Here is a 24,213-nt window from a genome sequence, read left to right as displayed (position 1 = left end):
TAAAATAAATTTATTTATTTATTTATTTGGCTGTGTTGGGTCTTCGTTGCTGCACACAGGCTTTCTCTAGTTGTGGCGAGCGGGGCTACTTCGATGCGGTGCGGTGCAGTGCGCGGGGTTCTCATTGCGGTGGCTTCTTTTGTTGTGGAGTACGGGCTCTAGGTGCACGGGCTCAGCAGTTATGGCTCGCGGGCTCTGGAGTTCAGGCTCAGTAGTTGTGGTGCACGGGCTTTGCTGCTCCGCGGTATGTGGGACCTTCCTGGACCAGGGCTCGAACCCGTGTCCCCTGCATTGGCAGGCAGATTCTTAACCACTGCACCACCAGGGAAGCCCCACACATTCAATTCAAATGTGGGATAATAATCCCTATGTCATCAAGTAACGATGAAGATTAAGTGACAAAATGTATATAAATAAATTAAAAGAACAATTATTGTTTCCCAGTAGATATTTCTACCATCTAAGTGAAGACCTGAGAAACTTTTAGTGAACTTGTTACATCTAATTGTTACACTCTGATTATAATAAATATCGCCAATGAACCTATAGTAAATAAAGAGTAATAACCTAATTCGACAATCAAAGTTCAAAAACTGAATGCTTTTTCTTTCTAAGGCATGTTACCAAAGAGAAAGGATGCTAGTTCACATGCACATTTAAGATCTATTGAAAAGAAGGAAAAGGAATGGGCGTCTGAGGAAGTTGAATAGTGGGGGTCACAATGGGCGCTGGGGACATCCAAGGGTCTCAGGAACAGTCCTGAAGTGGCTTAGTTCCTTCTGTACTCTTTTCTGTATGAACAGCCCATGGGACACAATCGTCCCTCTGTTTCTGAGTATGCCTTGCTGAGGGCTGCTCTATCTCTCAAGTGGCATGATGAAAATAACTTACTCCAAAGCTATTTCTACTTGGGCAGTATGATGAGAAGGAAGAGTATTTATAACATAAATTGTTGTTGTGTAGCTGGTTTAGTGGGCTAGCTCAGCTAACACAAATAAAACCCCCTCTTATTCCTTATGAAGCAGGGATATAAGTTGTTTTGTTGGTGCATTTTAATGGGTGTGGCTTAGAAGAACACTAACCACTTGACTATTAAGATGTATGCATTAATTTGGATTTTATTACTGAAAAAGTACATGATATTAAGCAACTTCTTATCCCATGGACTTGTCCATACCCACATTCACACATCACTTACATCTTTTGGATTTAATTAACTATTACTACCAACTACTAAAAACCTATTTTAAGATAGTGGTCCCTGAATTCCCTCTGGAGGACAGATACATTTATAAATTGGAAAAAGTATGCGGAAAGTAATACAGAAGAATGTACTTCTACAGGCGAATCCAGCTTGACTGATAAAATACTGTACAACTCTTTAACTACTGGCCCTTGTGGAATTATTCATACACCTTCCTCTTTGTCAAAGAGGTCAATATTTTCAAAAAAGGGGGAAAGTCTCAGTCAGCACAAACGATTTTTTTTAAAGGAACTCATTTTTTTTTCTTCCAGGACAGTGCCAGAAAATAAATAACTATCATTCTTGTGGTAGGGGTTAAGATAACTGACTGATAAGGTCACAGAATAAATCTACAAAAGGAACACAAGGAATGTTAGTTGAACGAATGAAAAGATGAATTTGGTTAGAAACACTCAAGTTCCTTTGGTCACTTGGACATTTATCACAAGCAAGCTGGGAGAGCAATTAGGTAGTTAGTTGTTCACAAACCACCCCCCCCCCCGCCTCCATTTCCGGTCCACATGTGGCTAGACTACGATTCCCAGAATCTGTGCCAGTTCGTGCTAGATAATAAAACAGGAGGAGAGGGGATGTATTTCCACCACAGTTCTGGCCTATAAAATCACCTATGCCTCTGTTTTTATGTCCTCCCTTCTTCTGCTTGCTTGATGTAGATAAGCACCATGGAAGCCATGTAGATGGTAGAGTCTGGATCTAAAATCACTGTTTATTGTAAACCACCTGCCAATCAAGAAACACTTGTGGGTACTTCACATGAGTGGGTGATAAAATTCCATTTTATGTGTACTGTTATACATGTGGGTGTTTGTTTGTTACAGCAGCTATCTGTAAGCAGCAAGCCAATTAAGAGAAACAAAGGTTCTTTCTGTATTGGAAGTTCACAGGGCAGACGGCATCTCTCAATGCAAGAGCTTCAAAAGACTGTTAGGTGATATCTCAAGCGAGTGTTTCCAGGTAGACTGAAGAAAAGGTATTTGATTGGGGAGGCAACAAAAGCATCAAGTTGAACAAAATGCAGCAATGTACATTCTTCTTTCCCAGAGGAAGAAGTTACAAATATGAGGTATGAGAAAATTATTATGATTTTGGATTTAAGATAAGTATAGTAAAGACATCTTTGCCCTTCCCTCTCAGAAATTATCTTCTCAAAACAGGAGAATGACAAACAACAGAAACACAAATGAATATTAGGAGAAATCTGTAATCTCAAATCAAAACTACGTGAGGAACGGCTGCAAAATGCTGTGAATATCCGGGAGGGGTGAGGTAAGATGCCCAGATAAGAGGCCTATGGCTGCAGATCTCAGATAAAGCTTGAAGAATAGAGGTTTCCAAAGTTCACTCAGACAGGAAAAGTACCCCACATCCATTACATGGGAAAACCAGAGAGACAGTAAGCACTGGTGTGAGGAGCTACTCTGCACCCTATTTAGCTCCAAGGAATAGTAGAGAAGAAAATGTTGAATGAGAAAACACACAAGCATGGCAAGAAAGTGGGTGGATGACAGAGACTGAACTGTGAGCCGTCCTACAACTGTTGCCTACTGTTTGACCAGGAAGAAGTAAAGGCTAACACACACACACACACACACACACCCCATGTCTTAGAAGCCTTATAATAAACCATGGAACTTAGAATATTGCTGTTCCAGTTTCTCCCTGGCACATATCTCCTGCAAATAGTTGGTCAAAAAATAATGCATTTCACTCAAAGATGGTAAATAATAATAAAATGAAGAAGAAGAAGAAGGAAGAAGGGAGGAGAATGAGAAGAGGGGGAGGAGAAAGAGGGGGGTAGAAAGAGCAGGGGGAGAAAAAGGGGTAGGAGAAAGAGGGGGGATAGAAAGGGGGGGGAGAAAGAGAGGGGAGAGAAAGAGGAGGCAGCACTATCACCACTACCAGGAAAAAAAACTTATGAAAAGTTACTTCACATGAAAAGAAAAAAAATAAATAAAGGAACAGAAAAATAAAAATAACAGATAGGGAACATTCACCAGAAAAAACAGTGCCACCCAGTGATGACCAAACATACTGCCATGATCCGAAAGAAACTCCTGAAATTATCAAGAACCAGGGCTTAGGGAACCAGGAGCTAGCAGAGTTCAGGGAAGCTATGGAAAAGAAAAACAGAACCATCATATAAATGAAGATTGTGTTGGAAGCCAAACAAAGGAGAGTTATTCTGGATAAAAACACAGTAAGGGACATGGAGTTCAGGACTGAACAAAATACCACTGATCAGAGAGTTAAAGAAGATTTAAAGGAAAATAACAGACATGGAAGAAAAACAAGAGAGGCCACATATGAATAACTGTTCTTCCTAAAGAAGGAAACAAAAACAAATGGAAAAGGAAATCATTAAAAATTTAATGAATGTAACTTGAATCTATACAGAAAAAGAGCACGCCAGGTCCCAAGAAAAGCTATTATAGAACACTCGTTATTGAAATATATCCTAGTAATGTCACCGGGCTTCACAGGTAAAGAAATTATCCTTAGGGCACATAAGCAAAAAGACATATCACCTAGACATGGAAATAATTCTAGCATGGCCTCCAACCTCCCCATAACAACATTCATAGGTGGAAGACATTTGAACAAAATCTAAAAAAGACCTCAGGGAAAGAAGGTTTGATTCAAAAAAATGTCTTACCCGGACAAACTGTGACCCAACTATAACAGCAGTAGAAAAACTTGCAAACACACAAAAATGTGGTTTTTAGCACTTCTAGAAGAAACCACTCAAGGAACAACTTTGACCAACCAACAGATGAATGGATCAACCATGGCCGAAGTGGCAGCACTGAGTAGAGCTAGGACAAGAACAACTGGAGAATTATGCCTTTGCCAAATTTGTTTATTTTCCACTTTTCTGGGTCACATTGTTTTGGGTGTTTTTTTTGTAAACAGCATATAGTACATGAGACAGAATGCTCACTTAGAAAATATTAAGAATTTAGAAATAATATAGCCAACAAACAGTAGCAAGGAGTTAGTTATATTACGAAAGGAAAACGGGAAAGGTGTTGGGAGTTATGAATAAGTGCTGTCCTTCTTACGCGTTAAAAATGGGGGTGCAAATATACCATTTAAACCTGATATATAAAGGAATAGAGCTCTATTTAAATAACAAAGGAACAGACTACAAGAATTAAGCAAGTTACAATGATGTGTTGGGGAAGCAGCAAGAGGACGTAGAAGTTTACTATTGCAGGGAGGCAATAGATACTATCTAAATAAATAGAGGATGTAAAGTTTTCATTATCACGTTAGCCACTAGAACATAATATAAAACTTTCAAGTTATCAGAAGAAATAAAAACATAACAAAGCAGAAGGTACCACCAATATAGTGAAAGATTTAAAAAGAAGCCACAAAAACAGAAATCATAATATAAAATATGACAGCACCTAAGAGCAAAGATGCCTGTCATTTCAATAGATGTTAATATGGCTGGTTTCAAATAATAAAAGAATCTTAGATTGACTCATAGAAAAACCTCAATTATATACAGTGTTTAAAAGACACACCCAAATCAAAGCGTCTCTGAAAAGTTTAGTGTAGAAAGTTGTGCAAAGACAAGAGTCTCTTCTTAAAATGAGCCGAATTTGAATTCTAGGTAAAAGCACTAGATAAGACAAAGAAGCGGGCTTTATGATAAAGGTACAGTAAATTATGAAAATCTAACAGTTATGAATATCCAAGAACACAAATAACACAGAATCAACATGCATGAAGCAAAAACTATACCACATAGAAAATGAAAATAATAGAAACACCTGTCAGCCCATGATAGATCAAAATTTTTAAAATAATATATAAAATACCTAAATGACATAATTAATAAGGTGGATGTGCTTGGTGTTCTTTGCATTTTATACCCTGTAAGTAGAAAATAAACCTACTTTTCAAGAGCCATGAACATTCACAAAAATTGATTATAAAGTAGGTGTCAAACGAGTTTCACAGTAAGATCCAAACAATGAAAACAATCCTTTGATCAAATTTCAATAAGCCACAAATTAACTGCAAAAGTAGAAAGCAAAGGAAACTACCACTGGAAAATTACATAAACAAACATCTCCATCTGAAGCAACTTTTGGGCAAAAGAGAAATCAAAACCCAAATTACAGAATATTTAGAAAAGAAGGATTGTGAACACCTGCATATTAGAACCTACGAGATTCATGATAACACAAACTCCTAGCCTTATATTTTCTAATATCAAACAGGCAGAACGAAAATAATTGAATTGAGCATCCAACTCAGGGAATTAGCAAAAGAACAAAATAAACTCAAGCAGAAGAAATGAATTAATAAAAATGAAAACAGTAACTGACATCATAACATAAAAAAGATTAGCTGAAGATTAGCAAATAATCAAATGATTAGCTAATTTCATACAGAAGAAAGGAAAAAGACACTGATATAGGAAATAAAAGCGGGGAAACAACCACAAACACAGAGGAAATTAAAAGAATTATAGGAGATGTTTGAAAAATATACAGCAATACTAAGGAAATGAATCTCAAAATGTATTCACCAAAGAGGCAAACTTATACTTCCTTAAAGTCAATATTTCATTGTAAAAGACTTGAGGCAGTGGCTTGGATTTTGTAAAAAATGGTTGTAAAACTGAAGATGTAACTTACTCTTTTAGCAAAGCATAGAAGGTCTGGTCTATCAGCACTGAGGCTATATGCCCTTATTCTGAAATATAACCCAATTTCTAAATGTAATTTTTTCAACGATTCTACAGTCCCATTGAGATTTCCCATTTGAACTGTCCAATTTAAAATCTATAGTTAAGAACTCAGGCAACATTTCTCCTACGTGGGTTACTTACCATGGCTTATGGCATCTGGGTTAAAACATTAAGTCAATAAAAATAATTTACTGAATCATAATTGCTAAAAAATAGTTCCAGTCCAGTGAGATAACATTCCATTCCCAATTGGCAAGAAATTCAATATGCTTATTTTCACATTGCCTCTGGTACATTTTCTTTCAATTCAAGCTTATGTTTGTGCAAACAAGCTTTCCTTTAATGGGAAAAAATGTTCACATATTTAAGTAATTTCTCATATTCACTCTCTCACAATTTAAAAAAGGAATCACTTCAATACCTCAAACTTATATGAGTTAGTGATGATTTACCTCTGGCTATAGATTAAATATTCCTAGTTATAGGGAGTATTATTACAAAAGCAATAATCAAAAAAAGCATATGATAAGGGAAGTGGAGATTTGGAGAAAATTCTTTCATTAATATTAGAAAAGTAACCTCTGGAAAAATGGCTCAAAATCAGCCCTCGATTAAGGATGATTTTGCAGTCATTCTTGTATATACAGCATGGCCACACGTGTACAGCTCTAGTTCCTCTCACGCCCTTCGGTTCCCCTTGAGAACTACTCTGTGAGGCCAAGCAATGACCATGTAAGGGAAACAGCCATATGCTGAATAAGGTACCTGCTGGCGTATTCATAGAACAGCTTAAGGGGGCACACGTGTGTGCACGTGTTGATGTGCACCCTTGGACAGAATGAAGGAATTGTAGAACATTTAATGTGGGAAGGACACTAAGGAAAAAATCTGGTTCAACCTTCCTTTAAATCCTCCCACCTTCCAAAAGACAAATCACAGATGAGACCACTGGGAACCAGAGGAGTGATTTCATTAGTTCCAGACCACAAACCCGTTGGAATAAAAATTCCAATAAAGGGCCTTCTGAACTTTGCCTAATATGCTGTTAACTCTAGTCCCACATTGTTACTGGATATTGTGTGCAGCTTCAGAAGGAAAAAAACAAACACAGAAATGCCTTCTATAATTTCTCCATTCAAACTAGAATCATAAGAATAAGAGTAATCGTAAGAGTAATTTGCTTCCAAAAATCTGAGTAACCAGTGAAAGAGTACATGTCTTGTCAGTTTAGAGGACAAAGTTGAGACTGGTGTTAATATGTAGTGTTTTATGGAATCTCAGAGGTCTCTGAATCCATACTGTAACCGCCCTCAGTAAATTAACAAGAATTAATGAATTAACTGTATTAATATGAATTAACTGTAATTCAGGTCCCATAATCTACATGTCATCTTGCCTTCAACCTCAGGACCTCACATCTCAAAGCAGATATTTAATGGCAGCTCTTCTTGAGATGAGCTTAGCACACATGTCTGGGTTTGAGAAGACAGCAGTCTTGGGCTATGCATTTATTTACCTTTTTATTTCTCTACTTCTATGCACCTTTTTTTAAAAAAAATTCAAAGCAATGTATCCTCATTAAAGACTCTCACTATTCTTGTAGAAAACACAACCCTGTGTCTTAGGATGTACTAAGTTTAAATATAATTGGAACAGTAGCTTCTAGTGATTTCTTGACCTCAAATTGCCCCACCCGGCTTTGGAACTTGACAACATGGGTTTGTCTGCTAGAAAGGAACAATCCAGCCAATTATAACAGAGAAGCGAGTTAAAGCGACTGCCATTTGGTCATTCACCCCCTCAAAAAGTAAAAGCATTCATCAGCTGACATTTTGACAAAAGACTGCCACAAGGAAATGCATTTTTTTTTTTTTTTTTGCATAGGATAGAAATACCATAACAGTCCGAGAATCAGAATTTAGGTGAGACTCAAATATCACATGACCAGAAGACCAAAAAAAAAAGCTGTGAACGCTCCGTCCACAAAGAAGATGACTGTAATCGCAATAGTCTTTATCACAATGTTGCTGAAATATAAAATTCAGGATATGTCCATGGATGACAGCAGTGGGGGCGTGGTTAGCAGAGCAACAAGGTACCTGTCTGAAGAACTCCTCCAGGAGTGACATCGTCCAGCGATGGTGGAGCTCCCAGGCTTTTGCTGGATGGCTAATGTCTGCCGTGTGCAACATCAGGGATAATGCTTTCGGCTTTTCAATTCTGTAAACCCAAAGGATCCAAACACATGATGACCAACTTACAGAACCTCAATAAGAGTTTTTAACAAATCACCATTTTTTAAAATCCCTTCCAGAACACTCTTTGACATAAATCATAGCAAGATCTTTTTTGATCCACCTCCTTGAGTTATGGAAATAAAAACAAAAATAAACAAATGGGACCTAATGAAACAAAAGCTTTTGCACAGCAAAGGAAACCGTAAACAAGACGAAAAGACAACCCTCAGAATGGGAGAAAATATTTGTGAACGAATCAATGGACAAAGGATTAATCTCCAAAATATATAAACAGCTCATGCAGCTCAATATTAAAACAACAAACAACCCAGTCCAAAAATGGGCAGAAGACCTAAATAGACATTTTTCCAAAGAAGACATACAGATGGCCAAGAGGCACATGAAAAGCTGCTCAACATCACTAATTGTTAGAGAAATGCAAATCAAAACTACAATGAGGTATCACCTCACATCAGTTAGAATGGGCATTATCAGAAAATCTACAAACAACAAATGCTGGAGAGGGTGTGGAGAAAAGGAAACCCTCTTGCACTGTTGGTGGGAATGTAAATTGATACAGCCACTATGGAGAACAGTATGGAGGTTCCTTAAAAAACTAAAAATAGAACTACCATACTGGGTATATATATCCCACTACTGGGCATATACCCAGAGAAAACCATAATTCAAAAAGACACATGCACCCCAATGTTCACTGCAGCACTATTTACAATAGCCAGGTCATGGAAGCAACCTAAATGCCCATCGACAGATGAATGGATAAAGAAGATGTGGCACATATATACAATGGAATATTACTCAGCCATAAAAAGGAATGAAATTGGGTCATTTGTAGAGACGTGGATGGATCTAGAGATTGTCAAACAGAGTGAAGTAAGTCAGAAAGAGAAAAACAAATATCATATATTAACGCATGTATGTGGAACCTAGAAAAATGGTACAGATGAACCAGTTTGCAGGGCAGAAATAGAGACACAGATGTAGAGAACAAACGTATGGACACCAAGGGGGGGAAAGCCGCAGGTGGTGGTGGTGGTGGTGTGATGAATTGGGTGATTGGGATTGACATGTATACACTGATGTGTGTAAAATCAATGACTAATAAGAACCTGCTGTATAAAAAGTAAATAAAATAAAATTCAAAATTAAAAAAAATAAAATAAAAACATAAAATCCCTTCCATTCTCCCATCTCAAACCCCACTGCAGCTGAACTAGGGGAAAACCATCAATTCATCCTACAACTGGGATTTTCATCAGCAAGGTCTCCATGTTTATTGAACTGGACACCTCAGAAACTGACTCAAAACCGTTTCTGGAATGACTGCCATCATTAAAAAGACAACAAGAATCCAAGAGTCACTCACTGACCTTTATTTGTTGCCTCTGCATTGAGTGGACCTTCCAAAATTTCGTTTCTGATGGAAATATTTTAAATTCTAATTGGGGCAAATTGTTACTGGGGCAAATTGTTATTTCAACCCTAATGAGAATATATCTTTGATAGGTACAATTCTCATGCTTTCTTCTCCAAGCATCATTATTTTATGAGATCACTCAATAAAGTCATATTGAAGGAGATAAAATTTAAAGGTACAGTGACATGGACAAAGACAAGGTCAAACACCTATGAAAACACATGATGTCACAGGCCCACTCACGCTTCTGGCTGCTGCAGAGCAGTCTTCATCGCTTTGATTTGCTGGAAATGACAGGACATATCCGTAGCCATCACCATCTCAATTACCAAGGTCCGAAACTCCCTTTCAGGGACACCCCATGGAGAAAAAAGGATAGAAGTGAAAAATGGAAAGAAAAATTAGTTTATTCTTTGCCATTTCTAACCAAAATTAGTTAATTGCTTGTGACATTTCAAATCTAACTTGAGTCTTTTAGGCGGACTTTTTTATGAGGAATAAAGGAAGCTTAAAGATTAAGGATATCATTTATTAGGAATATAATATGTGGAATGCACATATCATTTGGAAAATTAACTCACAGGAAAAATTCCAAAGAAACTGAAAGTGTAGTAAAGCATTCCTTTCTCTAAGAATTCAAGTTTTATGAAAAAATTAATTTGAAATTAATCCTAGGAGGGGGACTGATAATCCAAAGTACATGTTGGATACAGGTATTTCACTTTTTTTAATAGACTTTTTTAGAGCAGTTTTAGGTTTACAGAAAAACTGAGAAGATAGTATAAGAGAGCTCCCATATACGCGCTCCCCTACTGCAGTTTCCCTCAATATTAACCTCTTACATTAATGCGGTACATGTGTTACAAATGATAACCAATATCGATACCTTACATTCACTCCAGTCCATAGTTTACCTGAGGGTCCACTCTCATGTTGCACAGTTCTATGAGGTTTGGCAAATGCATACTCGCCTGTTCCCACCATTAACAGTATCAGACAGAATAGTTTCAACACCCTAAAATCCCCTGTGCTCTACCTATTCATTCCTCTTGCTCCTGAACCCCTGTCAAACACTGATCTTTTTATTCTCTCTAAGAACTTTATTAAAGTAGAATTCGCATAGAATAAACTGCTTCCCTAAAAGTTGCACATTTCAATTAGTTTTAACAGTTGAGTAAAACTTTTGGAAGGACCACCACAGTCGTGGTTCTGAACATTTCCATCGCCCTCAAACCTCTTTGCAGCTCACCTCTTCCTCTACCCACAGGCCCCAGGCAACGTTTGATCTGCTTTATGTCTAGATAGTTTGCTTTATGTCTTTCTGGTTTTATTATATATGTGTGTGTGTATGTACTCATACATATATATAACTAGAAAATGCAAACTGGAGAGGCATAAAGCAGATATATATGTGCATGTGTATATACACATATATGTAGAGTACATAGGTACATGCACATATATATTAAACTAGACAGTACGTATACACACTTATATGTATCTGCCTATGCGCGCGCACACACACACACACACACACATATAAAATACAAAATGTACTCTTATTTTTCTAGCCTTCTTTACTCAGCATAATGATTTGCAATTCATCCACATAGTTGTTCATCAACAGTTCATTTGTTTTTACTACTGAATGGTATTCCATCATACGAGGACACCACAATTAATTTATCCATTCACCAGTTGATGGACATTTGGGTTATTCGATTCTAGTTTGGAGCCCTTATGAATAAAACTATGAGTGTTTATGTACTAGTCACTGTGTAGATATGTTTTCATTTCTTTTGAGTAAATACCTAGGAGTAGAATGGCTTGTTTATAAGATAGATGAGTGTTTAACTTTATTTAAAAAACTACCGAAATTTTTCAAAGTGGTTTGTATCACTTTATGTTTTGACAATCAGTGTATGAAAGTTCGATTTTCTATATCTCAGCCATTCTAAGGGCTATGTAGTGGTATCTCAGTGTGTTTTTCGTTTGTATTTCTTTGATGACTAATGATGTCAGGCACCTTTTCATGTGCTTATAGGCCATTTGTATATCTTTATTTAGGGAAATGCCTCTTTCAGACCCTTCCCCCTCTTTTTTTTTAAATTGAGCTATGATTGATTTACAATATTATATTAGTTTTAGGTGTAAAACATAAGGATTCAAAATTTTTATTCCATTTAAAGCTATTATAAAATATTGGCTATATTCCCTATGTTGTACAATATAGTCTTGTAGCTTATTTATTTTATACACAGTAGCTTGTACTTCTTAATCTCCTACCTCTATCATATAAGTGATATCATACAGTATTTGTCTTTCTCTGTCTGACTTATTTCACTACACATAAGACCCTCCAGGTCCATCCATGTTGTCACAAATGGCAAGATTTCATTCTTTTTCATGTCTGAGTAGTATTATGTACATATACCACATCTTCTTTATCCATTTGTCTGTTGATACACACTTAAGTTGCTTCCATATTTTGGCTATTATAAATAATGTTGTTATGAACATTGGGAAGAATGTATCTTTTCTAATTAGCGTTTTCATTTTCTTTGGATATATACACAGGAGTGGAATTGCTGGGTCATATGGTAATTCTATTTTTAGTTTTTTGAGGAACCTCCATACAGCGTTCCACAGTGGCAGTGCCGATTTACATTCCCACAAACAGTGTACAAAGATTCCCTTTCTCCACATCCTCCCCAAGATTTGTTATTTGTGGTCTTTTTGATGATAGCCATTCTGACAGGTGTGAGGTGATATCTCATTGTGGTTTTGACTTGCATCTCTGATGATTAGCGATGTTGAGCATCTTTCCATATGCTTGCTGGCCATCTGTACGTCTTCTTTGCAAAAATGTCTATTCACGGACCTTACCCTTTTTAAACTTGAGTTGTTTGTGTTCTTCTTATTGAGCGGTAGAAGTACACTATACATTCTGGATACAAATCATATGTAAGATACATGAGTTGTGAATAACTTCTACTTCCTACCTTGCTTTTTTTTTTAACAGTGTCTTTCAAAGAGCAAACATTTTAAATTTTAATATAATTTTTAAAAATTTCATTGGAGTATATTGATTTACAATGTTGTGTTAGTTTCAGGTGTACAGCAAAGTGATTCAGTTATACTTATTCATATATTCATTCTTTTTCAGATTCTTTACCCATATAGGTTACTGCAGAATATTGAGTAGAGTTCCCTGTGCTATACAGCAGGTCCTTGTTGGTTATCTATTTTATATATAATAGTGTCTGTATGTTAATCTAAATTTTAATACAATTTTTTTAATGCTTCATGCTTTTTGGGGTCCTATCTGAGAAACCTCCAACTACCCCAAGGACTTTGTTTTCCTCTGGAAGTCTTACCATTTTAATCTTTTATATTTGGTCTATGATCAATTTCAAGGTAAATTTTTAGTATGGCGTGAGGTAATACTCAAACTTTTTTTCATATTGATATCCATTTGTTCCAACACCACTTGTTGAAAAGCTTTACCTTTCCCCATTGAATGACTTGGATGGAGATATAGATATAGATATATAGATATATATCTATACACACACACACACACACACACACACACACACACACACACACACACACAGACTAGCAGCAAACCATTGGAAAATAAATAAAATAAATATAAAACACTTAGTAGTAACTTTAAAAAGTAAGTGTAACTCCTGTTCACTGAAAACTACAGAACACTGCTGATTAAAGAGGACCTAAATAAATTAAGCGAAATACTGTCATCATGTAGCTCTTTAGCATTTCTTAAAATGCAGCTCTGTTGGTGACAAATTTCTGTAGTTTTCCATCATCTGAAAATAATGTTATGTCATCTTCACTTTTAAAGGATATTTTCATGGGACATAGCATTCTGTGTCAACTTTTTTGTTGTTGTGTCTTTTAACACTTTAAAGACATTATTCCATTGCCTTCTGGCCTCCATGGTTTCTGATGAAAAGTCCAAAGTCAATCAAATTGTTCCCTTGAATGTAATGTGTCGTTTTTCTCTAATTTTATCTTTGACTCTTAGCAGTTTGACTATAATATGCATGCAGGTATGTTTTTCTTTGAATTTATCCTGTTTAAGTTTGCTGAGTTTCTTGAATCTATAAATTTATCTCATTCACCATGTTTGGAAAGTTTTCAGCCATTATTTCTTCAAACATTTTTTGTGTCTCATTCTCTCTCTCTCTCTCTCCTGTCTTTCTGAGACTATAGTTGTCCCTATGTTTGACCACCTGAAAGTGTCCCATAGGTCCCTAAAACTGCTCATTTTTTAAAATCTTTTTTTTCTCCTACTTCTTCAATATGGATAATTTGGATTGATCTTTTCAAGCTCACTGAATTCTTTCTTCTGTCCTCTCCAACTTGCTACTAAGCCAATACAGTCAATTTTCAATATAGATATTTTACTTTTTCAGTTCTAAGATTTCTGTGTGCTCTTGCTTATATTGTCAGTTCACTGGTTAAATTTTACTGTATTTTATTTATTACAAGCATATTTTCCTTTACCTCACTGAGCATAAATATAATAACTGCTTTAAAAGTTCTTGTCTGATAATTCCAACAATAGTTCCTCTTGGAGATTGCATCTGTTGATTGTCTTTTCCCTTGCAAACAAGTCACATTTTCCTGCTCTTTGTATTGTCATTGAGACTGTCGCAGAATTTAAGTTTTCCCTTATTTGGCAATCTCTTTCATGGAGTTCTAATTCACTTGCTAGCAGCTCTGGTAGTTCCTACACTGGTTTCTCTAGCCAGAAACATAGTGGAGGTTTTTGTATAAATATAGCTTTATCCATCTAGTGTTGCCTTGACTGAGACTGCCTTCAGAGTAAAGACACAAAACGTCTCACTCACCTCATCCTGTCAGATTCTCCAAATTTTAACACATCTCCAAAATTTGTGTGATTTTGTTTACTCTCTACAGCTCTCACGTCATTGGAGGTTGTGCTTATTTGTGTCTTTGTATTTTGTCCATAGTTTATAGCTTTATTTGCAGGAGAATTGCTTTATCAGTAGCTGATTTGGCCTGCCCAAAGTGGAATTCCATATTTTTCCACTTTGAAATGCAGTAAATACCTGGTAATACATTCATTTATAAAGGTCCTAAAAGTCTAATGCACTTATGTTTCCAAATAGAATCTATCAGATATTAAATTGCTTTCCTAGAAAGACATAGGATACTAAACATATGTTGTCTTTGGGTTGATGGGCTTAACTGAGAGCCCTTAATAATAAGTTAATATTTTATTTGTGAGATAATACCACTGTCTTAGAGCAATGTATCTCAACATTAATAAAATATGATAAAATAATACAACAATATTTTAAAAACTGTCCTTAAATGAAAATATAATAGAACACTAAATCTATGTAACTTAAGCTACATCAACTACAATCTTTTCTTAACCTACAGAATCCTCAAAAACAGGAGTAGCAAAAAAGCATGGCACTATGGGCTATAATTATAAAGTTTCCACTGAATCAGAATGTTCCTGTGCCTGAGATGTTCCATGATTCTAAATCAATTACATTTCACTCTCTCTTTGAGATAGTAAAGATAGTGCTGAATAAAAAACACAAATATATAAGGCTAGTACATAAACAGAGTTCATTAAACTATATTTTTCAAGTAACTAGTTTGACTTTTTTTATATTAAATTCACTTAAGTTTTGCTGGATCACTCAGTTTTACAACTTGCTTTGGTCAGAGGTAGTATTCAAATTATTCAAACTAGTAGTTCACAAATACCCACCAATAAGAATGCAGAGCTAATGAGACATAATTAGGATGGTTGCACTGGTGAATATCAGTGTATTCCAGTGTGAACTGATATACTCTGGTCTGTTGCAATGATTCTGGGTTTAGATATTGCCGAAACCAGCCTCACTAACACAGTAGCAGACTGAACGAGGCTTATGATCATAGCAGAGTGGAAACACAAGTAATCTAAGCTAAATTTTGACAAATGTATAGTTAAGCAGAAATAGAAAACCCTTAACAAAAATATAGATAACAGAGGTTGCATATCTATGCTTTCAAAATAGATTAAGAGGCAATTATGCCCATCCAGCCATAAATCCCATGTGCTTACAAATCCCACAGGCCAGCAATATTAGTGCATTACCTGAAAGCAATTTGACAAAGTTCAACAAGAGCCTTAAAACAACAAACATTCTTTGATCCATTAATTCTACACATAAACATACATTAAAGAGATGTTCATTACAGAATTCTTTATAATAACCAAAACACACGAACACACCCATACTCACACACTCAAAAATAATTATGGGACTTCCATAGATGGAGTATTATACAGCCATTGAATATCATATTTTAATTACCATGGGACAGTGGCCATGAGAACATACCACACAGACCACCAACTACAGGAATTTAATTGGCTGTGGGCCTCAGCTACTATATTCTGAAAACTATTGCCATTTTTGCCCAAGGCCATGCTTCCCATGGGCTGCTCCAAGCCAATGACTGAGGGCATCCCTTCCTGGGAGACATGGGACTCCTCTGATGGCCAATTTTGTCTCAAGAATTTCCTGACAGCCTTGCTGAACATTTTTTAGGATGCACGGAGATCTAGGATGCTTCTACCCAATTTTCCCTCTCTCTCTCCTTCCTCTGGGATCAAAGGGATATATCGGAATATGTGTAAAGCTGTTCTCTGCCATATTCAAATCTTTTATTATACTTTTACAAACATTTAAATTGGATAGAGGGCTCCTTTTTCTACAAGATTTGCATTGATTAACTGAAATGCTCTGCATTTTTTAGATGCTGCTTAAATCTAACATTTTCCAACAAAATTCAAGCCAAATATTCCTGTTTTAATGAACTAGAGTTGCATGGAAACTAATAGCCAACTCTTACTGAAAATCAGTTTCAGATTTGTTATTCAGAATGGCTTATTTCTCTGAATCCTTGCATAATGGTACAGAGATACTCAATAAACAGCTGATCATTTAATTAAAATATAAGTATTATTTGCATCACAGTAGATTCAGACGTTTTTAAGCATTTAAGTGATTTTGCCTACAAGCTTTGAAACACCTTCACCTATAGTACGGATCTGCAGGCTACAAGGATCTGTGTCACAAACTGTGCTAAGCATTTTAAATGGATTATATCATGTATTATTACCCTATATATCCTATATTATATCATGTATTATTACCCTAACCAAATTACAAGCTAAATGTTATCTATTTTCTAGAAATTAAATTTTAAAAAGGTGTAAAGGGGTTGAGTAACTTCCTAAATATCATACAGCTAGTAAATGATTGTGTTCACATTCAAACTCAGGTCTGCCCAAATTCAAAGACACATAGTGCCACTTAGGCGACAGAATTAAGTGCCCATGATTATTTGAAAGCGTCAATTTCCTTAGCAAATTTTGAAAGATTTTTTTAAGAAGTCCAATCCAATATAAGGTGGAAAAAAAGTTAATTGATGAAATTTAGGTTTAAGAAGGTAAGATAAAAAGAACACAAGTTTCCTAAGGTAACCAACAGCAAATATTCCCAAGGTGCCTACAATATATTTGAGTATCTGTGTCAAGCAAGAGAAGAGAGATAGAGAAAGAAAGAAACAGCAATAACAATTTCAAACAGAGTATTATTTCTTCAAAAGATGCATGCTCCGTCCATCCTCACGGCTCCTTTCCTAGCCTCCTAACCTCTCTCTTAGCTCCTCCTTACCTCCAGTCATCCTTTGAGAGGTTAATCAAAATATTCATTTCCTCATCCTCCTGTAGAAGGCGATAGGCTGCACTTAAATGGTGATTTTCCAAAACAGACCTATCGTTGTACAGAATCGCTGGGTCAGACCTGAGAGGAAAGCCAAGCAAAATAATTTAGGATGTTGAACAGCTGAGATTTTTCAGGTAACTTTCCTAAAGGTAGAATATATCATCTCTTTATCCTTTTTTAGCAATTAACTTTGCCCCCATGCCATTTATATCGACCAAAAAGCTAACATCAACACTACAAATTATCAATAGATGTACGTAGAGTATTTTAATGTCAATATGTGGATGTTATTTCACATGTGATATCCAACTTGAGAACTCTCTAAAAACTATTCTGTAAGCAGATCTCAACTACCTGCAGTAGTAGCAAAGGTGATTATTTTAAAAATGTGGGTCATGTCAAACGTCCTTATATTTTCTGGAATGACTTTTTATTTTATTCAATGAGGGAATGTGTTTATATTTGTTTTAGTTGTAATTCTCTGAACACATACCACCTGGCAGGTACAGTTTTCAAGTTCTTCCGTTAGTGGCTTGACCTTAAAATTTTGCCATGCAGAAGCCATACATGGGAAATTGAGGAAGGGTTATATGACAATTGTTAGTCGCTTTCTCAAACAGCTGAATGACACCAAACATAGGGCAGTATACTATTTTAATACATTAAATTTAATGAAACCTTAGATTGTTAGAGCTTATTCATTTCTCATCAAGGAGGCTAAATCCCAGAGATATAAAGTGAGAGTTCACAGAGCCCCACAGTGGCTAAGTGGCAGCGTTGGGATGAAGGTAATGTCTTCTGACAGTTGAGCCATTTCTCCCCAAGATAACTTCCACCTGTCATCGGCCAAACTTTGGGATATATTTAGCATACCTTTAAAGTGTTAGGCTTAACAGTCTGTCCATCAAAGGGCAAAGAACTAGGTCACAGATTTAGTTTCCTAAACAGGGATCTCACAGGCTGAGATGCTTTGGATAAAATTCAGTTTAAAGAAGGCGAATGTTTAAATTTCATTCCAAAGCAAGCTCAACTGAACCCTCTGGCATTTTTCCATTCCAATGGACGTAACACAAAACAAGCAAATCCCGAGGTGAAGGATCTAATCTTATATCCGCTGAGTAAGTAAGGCACCAACTGATGTGTATTTTGTGACATTAAGCTATTTTCCAACTCCTGTAATTAAGCCATTTTCCCCTGAGTTGTGACTACTTTTGACACTGGTCTCCAGCCAAGATCCATGTACAACTCTGTTCCAGCCACCTCTCTTCCTTCAGCAGGTGCTATTCACGGCTGTCTCTTCCTCAGAGCAAAGGTTCCACTGGCAGATATCCATTAAACAGAGATGCTCTGTGGAATCCCTGTATTCAAAGACCTTGCAACAGAACTACAGAAGGCTGCTTCACAGCAGCCAAAACTACTCTGTGAGGAAGGAGGAGGCAGAAGATGAAGCATGTGGCTTGGGTCCTTTTGTCCGCTTCCATTCTGCCGAAATCCCCTTCTGAGCAGAGATCAGACGATGTTGTCGATATCGTCTTCTTTCGTGTACCCCATAATTAAGTGCTGGCTTCCTTAAATAATGTATGGAATGACTTAACAAACACAAATCTATCTGGAGTGCGCACCTGCTTTTTTCAAGTGAAATCAGCAAGTATTTATTTAGCCTCTCAACCCTCCCCATTATATTCTTTCTCTGTGTCTCACCACCTTTTTCCAATTCTAGCTTCTTTTGATTCCTACCTCAAGACCCAATTAATCCTACTGTCAGAGTCTCTCCAGTTCCACATCATTGTCTTACGAGAAGCTAAGTTCTTAGACCCGGAGAAGGCCGATAAGGTTTCATCCTAAATGGAAATGACAGCTGACTGTACTGCTTGCCTGGAATTCTGTGCTGAGAGGAATACTAAGGATAAATCTGCAGTTTGTTAAGAAAAAAAATACCAAAATCAATTAGTGATGCCTGTTACAGTCAAGAGGTTCAGAGGCAGGCAACTGGACCTGTATTTAATACCCCCACAGAGGTTTGTGTCTACCTGTGAAGTTCCTTACGGAGGGTGCAAAGTGGCCTACATGAGACAACCTAGCTCCCCAAGCCCTGTGCGAGGGAGTAACATATGCACTGAACAGAGCAGAGATGAAATCAGGGAGGATGAGAAGAGCATCACCAGAATTCCAGAGGTAAGATGGTAAGATGGCTCTGCCATTGTTAATGTCAACAGACTCACTCCAATCCTTGCCCGTCCTCAGTGATTTAGTCTACACGGTATCTGCACCTTTATGGAAACTGTTCCACCTCCTATCAGAAATGGGTAGAGTATGCATAGTACATACATACATAAATAGCTAGCATTATAATAGAGAAGAAAAGGATATCCATATTTAATGTGAATAACATAGGAGAATTAGGAGCAAATGGCTTCTTTAAGCTTTGACTGAAGCTGACTGGGCTAATCTCTTATTTATAATTTCAGTTTTTCAGAAACTCAAAATAGAGCCACCATGCAAAAGAAAGGTGACTGCACCCCTCTGACTTCAACACTCTATCCCTGCCCCCTCTCGCCTCTTCTCCAAAGGTTTCAACATCCTCACCGGGTCTGAATGTGGAAATTGTTGGTGGTTCCGGTGTGCTCATAGTCATGGATGGCAGCTGAGAAGATTATAGCAAAGATCTCCAGCTCTGTCAGCCAGTTCTGAAAGGGAGATTACAGAGCAATCAGATAATCTGTCTCCTTCTCAAAGTCTTCAGCTTGCTGACAACACACCCACATTGCTGCCTTTCCTCTCTGCAGCTGGCAAGCTATTGCCAAACACACATTTTCTGACAGACAGAAATGGTTTTTTTTCCTTCTGTAGGGAGACCGGAGGATGTGTGATTTGAAAACAGCATGCCCAGCATAGTTGAAAGAGCTAACTAGTAGTTTTTATTTTATTTTTTCAAAGAAGCAAAAAACAATGAACATGAAAACTTTAACAGCCCTCACTGCATCCTCTCCCAAATTCCAAATGAAGTTCCTGAGTAGACAGAGAAAAAAAAAGAATTTGCTTCAACACAATACCAAAAACTAAGAGTAACAGAAAACCTAATGCCTATCCACTAGAAGGAGGATAGGTAGAGACAGATGGAAAGATAACATCTGGTCTTCTGCCTTGTGCAAGCTGATGTTTGAAGAGACCTGTCCCCATCCACATCACCAAAACTGGCTGTAGCTCAGTGGTCCTCAAATTGTGTTCCCTGGAACCGCAGTGTTAGTTATCACCTGGAAAGTTGCTAGAAATGCAAAACCCCACTCCAGTCCCACTGGATCAGAAACTGTGGGTTGCAGCACACAAATCTGTTTTACCAAGCCATCCAGATGATTCTGATACACGCTGGAGTTTGAGAACCATGGCTGTGTTTGAAGCTCCCTCAACCGACCTCCATTTCAGAGACTATGGATTCATTGATGCCTCCCCTCCCTTCTGTAAACCACACTGCTCGATGCCCACAGGATGGAGCTTCCACACTCTCACCTCACCCTTTGGTATCCCTGCTTACTTTTGTACTAGTTGAGTTAATGATTCCAAGTTTCAGTGTGGTTTATCCCAAACCCAATTTTAACAAATTGCAGTTATTATTATAATTATGTAATAAAATATAACCTAAACCAATAAAATGTGAATACAAAAAGTTATGTCCATAGAAGTTCAATGCTTTGCACAGTCACTAAAAGAACTGGTATCATAATAGGTGTGACAACTGGGAAACAGTAGAAAACAATTATAAAAATTTAGGGAGCTTCTGCACTCAGTTTTCTTCATGAGAATCTTTAAGTTCCCATTTCCTTTTAAAGAAATGAAACTAGAAGTCTTAGACGGGAGCAGGGGTAATGCAAGACAAACATGGGTACCTAAATTGGAAGAATTCAGGAAGCAGCCTGGGTACTGAATTAAAGATTAGTGAATAAAATATATTTATTTGATTTAAGTTAACAAAATGATTTAAAAATGAACAGGTCAATTTTTAATAATTCTCACTTTAACTTTTTTCCTATTACTACTAATCTTCATCTTCATCTAAGAAACTTACTGAAATTATTACCTTCTTTGAAGATGGCTAAGGGAAAAATAAATAAACTACATACAACCTATGGAAAAAAGACTTCAGAGTTAAGGAAAGAATGAGCACAGAAATAACTCAGGAAGAAAACTACATTTAAAGAAGTGATTTCCATTCTGAGAACGCCTCTGTGCCATTGCCTCAAAGTGGAGTGGCTACTGCAGATGGGAAGCCAGAACCCACTTCTGTCAGTTGATAGCTTGTTTCGGCAGCCAGTTGACTTTGGAGGATTTGTATTTCAAATTCTATAAACAAGTATTTCTGACCGTCTCTCACTAAAGGACAACCCAGACTACCTTGTTTTTCTTCTGGGTTATCAAGTGCTACAGTCAAAACTAAATGTTGGGAGAAGGGACCAATAGTGTCTAAAAGTTGTAGATGTCTTCCCACTCTAGGCAAGGAAGAGAGACAGGTGATTCCTGTCAGAGCTGCTGGGATTGAGAGTATTTGGCACTGTGCTTACTTAAGGGGAGAGAGATTTGTGTAATGCTATTTCCCAAGTCTTGGGATATGGATGGACCCAATGGCTGGATAACTCTGTCTAGCAGCCTTTCCTCACCTCTCACCTAATTGGGTAATCTGAAGCCTCTCCCCTCAATGAACTCTGACCTATAGCCTCTGAGAAAATAGCTCACAGGACTGGGCCCTCCCTAACCATCCATCTTACTTCTTACCTATGTAAATTTCTGTAGTGGCTATCTTATGTAAGATACAATAAAAAAATTATTGTACATAGCTTCTATTAAGTGTTAAAATGTTATGAAAATGTAAAACAAAAACAAACAAACAAACAAAAAAGATTTCTAGCAGAATCTAGCATAGCATGAAATGTCAGGAAACGTTTTGGAATCCTTGATAATATGTCACAAAATACAAATTGATGTATTACTAGGAGCAGAAAGACACAAGGAGAAAACAGAATAAGATGAAAAAAATCAACAGAATTAAATTAAAAAGAGATGGGTAAATAAGTGCAGATTGCAAGAAAACTGAAAAACTCTTCTGAAAGCAGCAAAGGGCATCATCCTCATCAGGGTTAACACTTATGGGAGCTCACTTATTTATACATAGAAACTCATACAATATATACAACTCCATAAAGGTAGGTACTCTGTCATCCACATTTCATAGATGAGAAAACTGAGGCTGGGAGAGGTTCAGTAACTTACCCAAGGTCTCAGAGCTAGTCCTGAGACAAACCACACCTTCTGACTCCAGAATTCTTACTTATAATTTTTAAGTCACGTTTCCTTTGGGTCATTGTTCATGTGTTTACTCAATTCTTCATAAAATTACATAGGTACGATTTTATATTACAAGTTTTCTTGATATTTCCCATTCATATGTACTTTTCTCATTTTGGCAATGTTTTGCTTTTCTTCCCCAACACCCTGTCCCCACCCATCTGCCCCAACTCCCTCTACCCACTCCCAAGTACCAATGTATCTCTTTTTCCAAGTTCATGCCAAGTTAATTTAACATGTTAAAATAAGATCATGAATGGGAGACAGTGTACCATCTAAATAAATCTGAATCACAGAGCATCAGCCCAGCCAGCAGAAAGTGTCTAAGTAACTACATAATCACAGTTCTCACAAACAGCACTGTAACTCCTGTCCTTATCCAAATATACTGACAAAATCCTATCTTAAGTGTAACTTACTTCTAACAAACCAAAACCAACAAAGGATTAAATGAACATACAACAAACAATAAAACCATAATGAAGATTGGACCGAGCAAGAATGGAATTGGGCATTTTCAGAATGAACAATGAAGCAAGTCCCAGTGGCAAAAGCTGATTCATCACCAGTAAGGAAATGATTCCCTTTAGTGGAGCAGGAATGAGGGTTGATTAGGGCCCTATGATGACAGGCATTAAAAGCCAAAGGAACACAAACCAGGTTCATTAGGCAGTGAAGTTTACATGCAAGAGAGTAATATGGTCAGCATGCCACTGAAAGGGAGAAAGAAGAGCAGAGAGCACAAAGGAAAGAAATAAGAGCTGAACTTTTGGACTGGAAAGTCCTTATAGAATGTACAGACGGTATGGAGGTAGAATCCTTACAGCTGAGCAGTTCACTGAATGCAGAGGGGCAGGAAGAGGTTGCAGTCAAAGAAAACAATGCATTCAAGATGACTGTGACATTCCTAGCCTAAGCGGAAAGAAAAAATGGTGGGTGGCATTAGATGGCAGGATTAATAGAAACAGAGAAAGTGGGAGAAGCTATTTTGAGGGAAATGGGATTTAATATTTTAATATAGCTCAGATTTCCTTGCCTTTTCCAAATTCATTATTACTATGAACCCCGAAGGTTTTATGACCATCCATAAAATGTCAGAAATCTAAGTCCTGTGAGAATTTTAGTCAAGATTTATCAAACTGTGACAAGTACAAGTCACAGAATCTATCCAGAATTTCCCTACCTACAAAATATGAGTGTCACAACTAATTCAAAGACAGGGATACCTTAACAACTGGTAAAGGTAGACTTTGAATTCTGCTGTGTATGACTCAGGAGAGCAAGCTGTGCATGTATGTGGGTTGTGGGGGGACACGTGGTGGGCAGTGAAAACCTGAAGGAAAAGACACGGATAATTCCCCATTGCTAGTGGAGACATTATTAGCAAGTTCTGACTTCGATGGGTAAATGATAGAGTTTCTTTAGTAATCTGTTTCCAACTC

General features: G+C 37.0%; 1 protein-coding gene across 9 annotated transcripts in view; it reads right to left on the bottom strand.

Moving 5' to 3' along the window:
* PDE1C (phosphodiesterase 1C) overlaps positions 1 to 24,213 on the bottom strand; it is a 554,383-nt gene that overhangs the window by 71,873 nt on the left and 458,297 nt on the right. For all 9 annotated transcript variants that reach the window (XR_009565283.1, XM_060305447.1, XM_060305446.1 and 6 more), the window contains 4 exons: positions 20,021 to 20,121; positions 17,384 to 17,512; positions 9,888 to 9,989; positions 8,069 to 8,189 (listed from right to left, as the gene is read on the bottom strand). Coding sequence is in view for 8 of the 9 variants with exons in the window: in XM_060305447.1 (XP_060161430.1) it covers positions 8,069 to 8,189; positions 9,888 to 9,989; positions 17,384 to 17,512; positions 20,021 to 20,121 (453 nt within the window). In the remaining variant the exon portion in view is untranslated. The remainder of the gene's footprint in view (positions 1 to 8,068; positions 8,190 to 9,887; positions 9,990 to 17,383; positions 17,513 to 20,020; positions 20,122 to 24,213) is intronic.

This window comes from Globicephala melas, chromosome 9 (genome assembly GCF_963455315.2).
Source record: "Globicephala melas chromosome 9, mGloMel1.2, whole genome shotgun sequence".
Lineage (NCBI taxonomy): Eukaryota > Metazoa > Chordata > Mammalia > Artiodactyla > Delphinidae > Globicephala > Globicephala melas.
The sequence above is the reverse complement of the archived record's forward strand: the minus strand, read 5'-3'. Positions and strand labels throughout refer to the sequence as shown.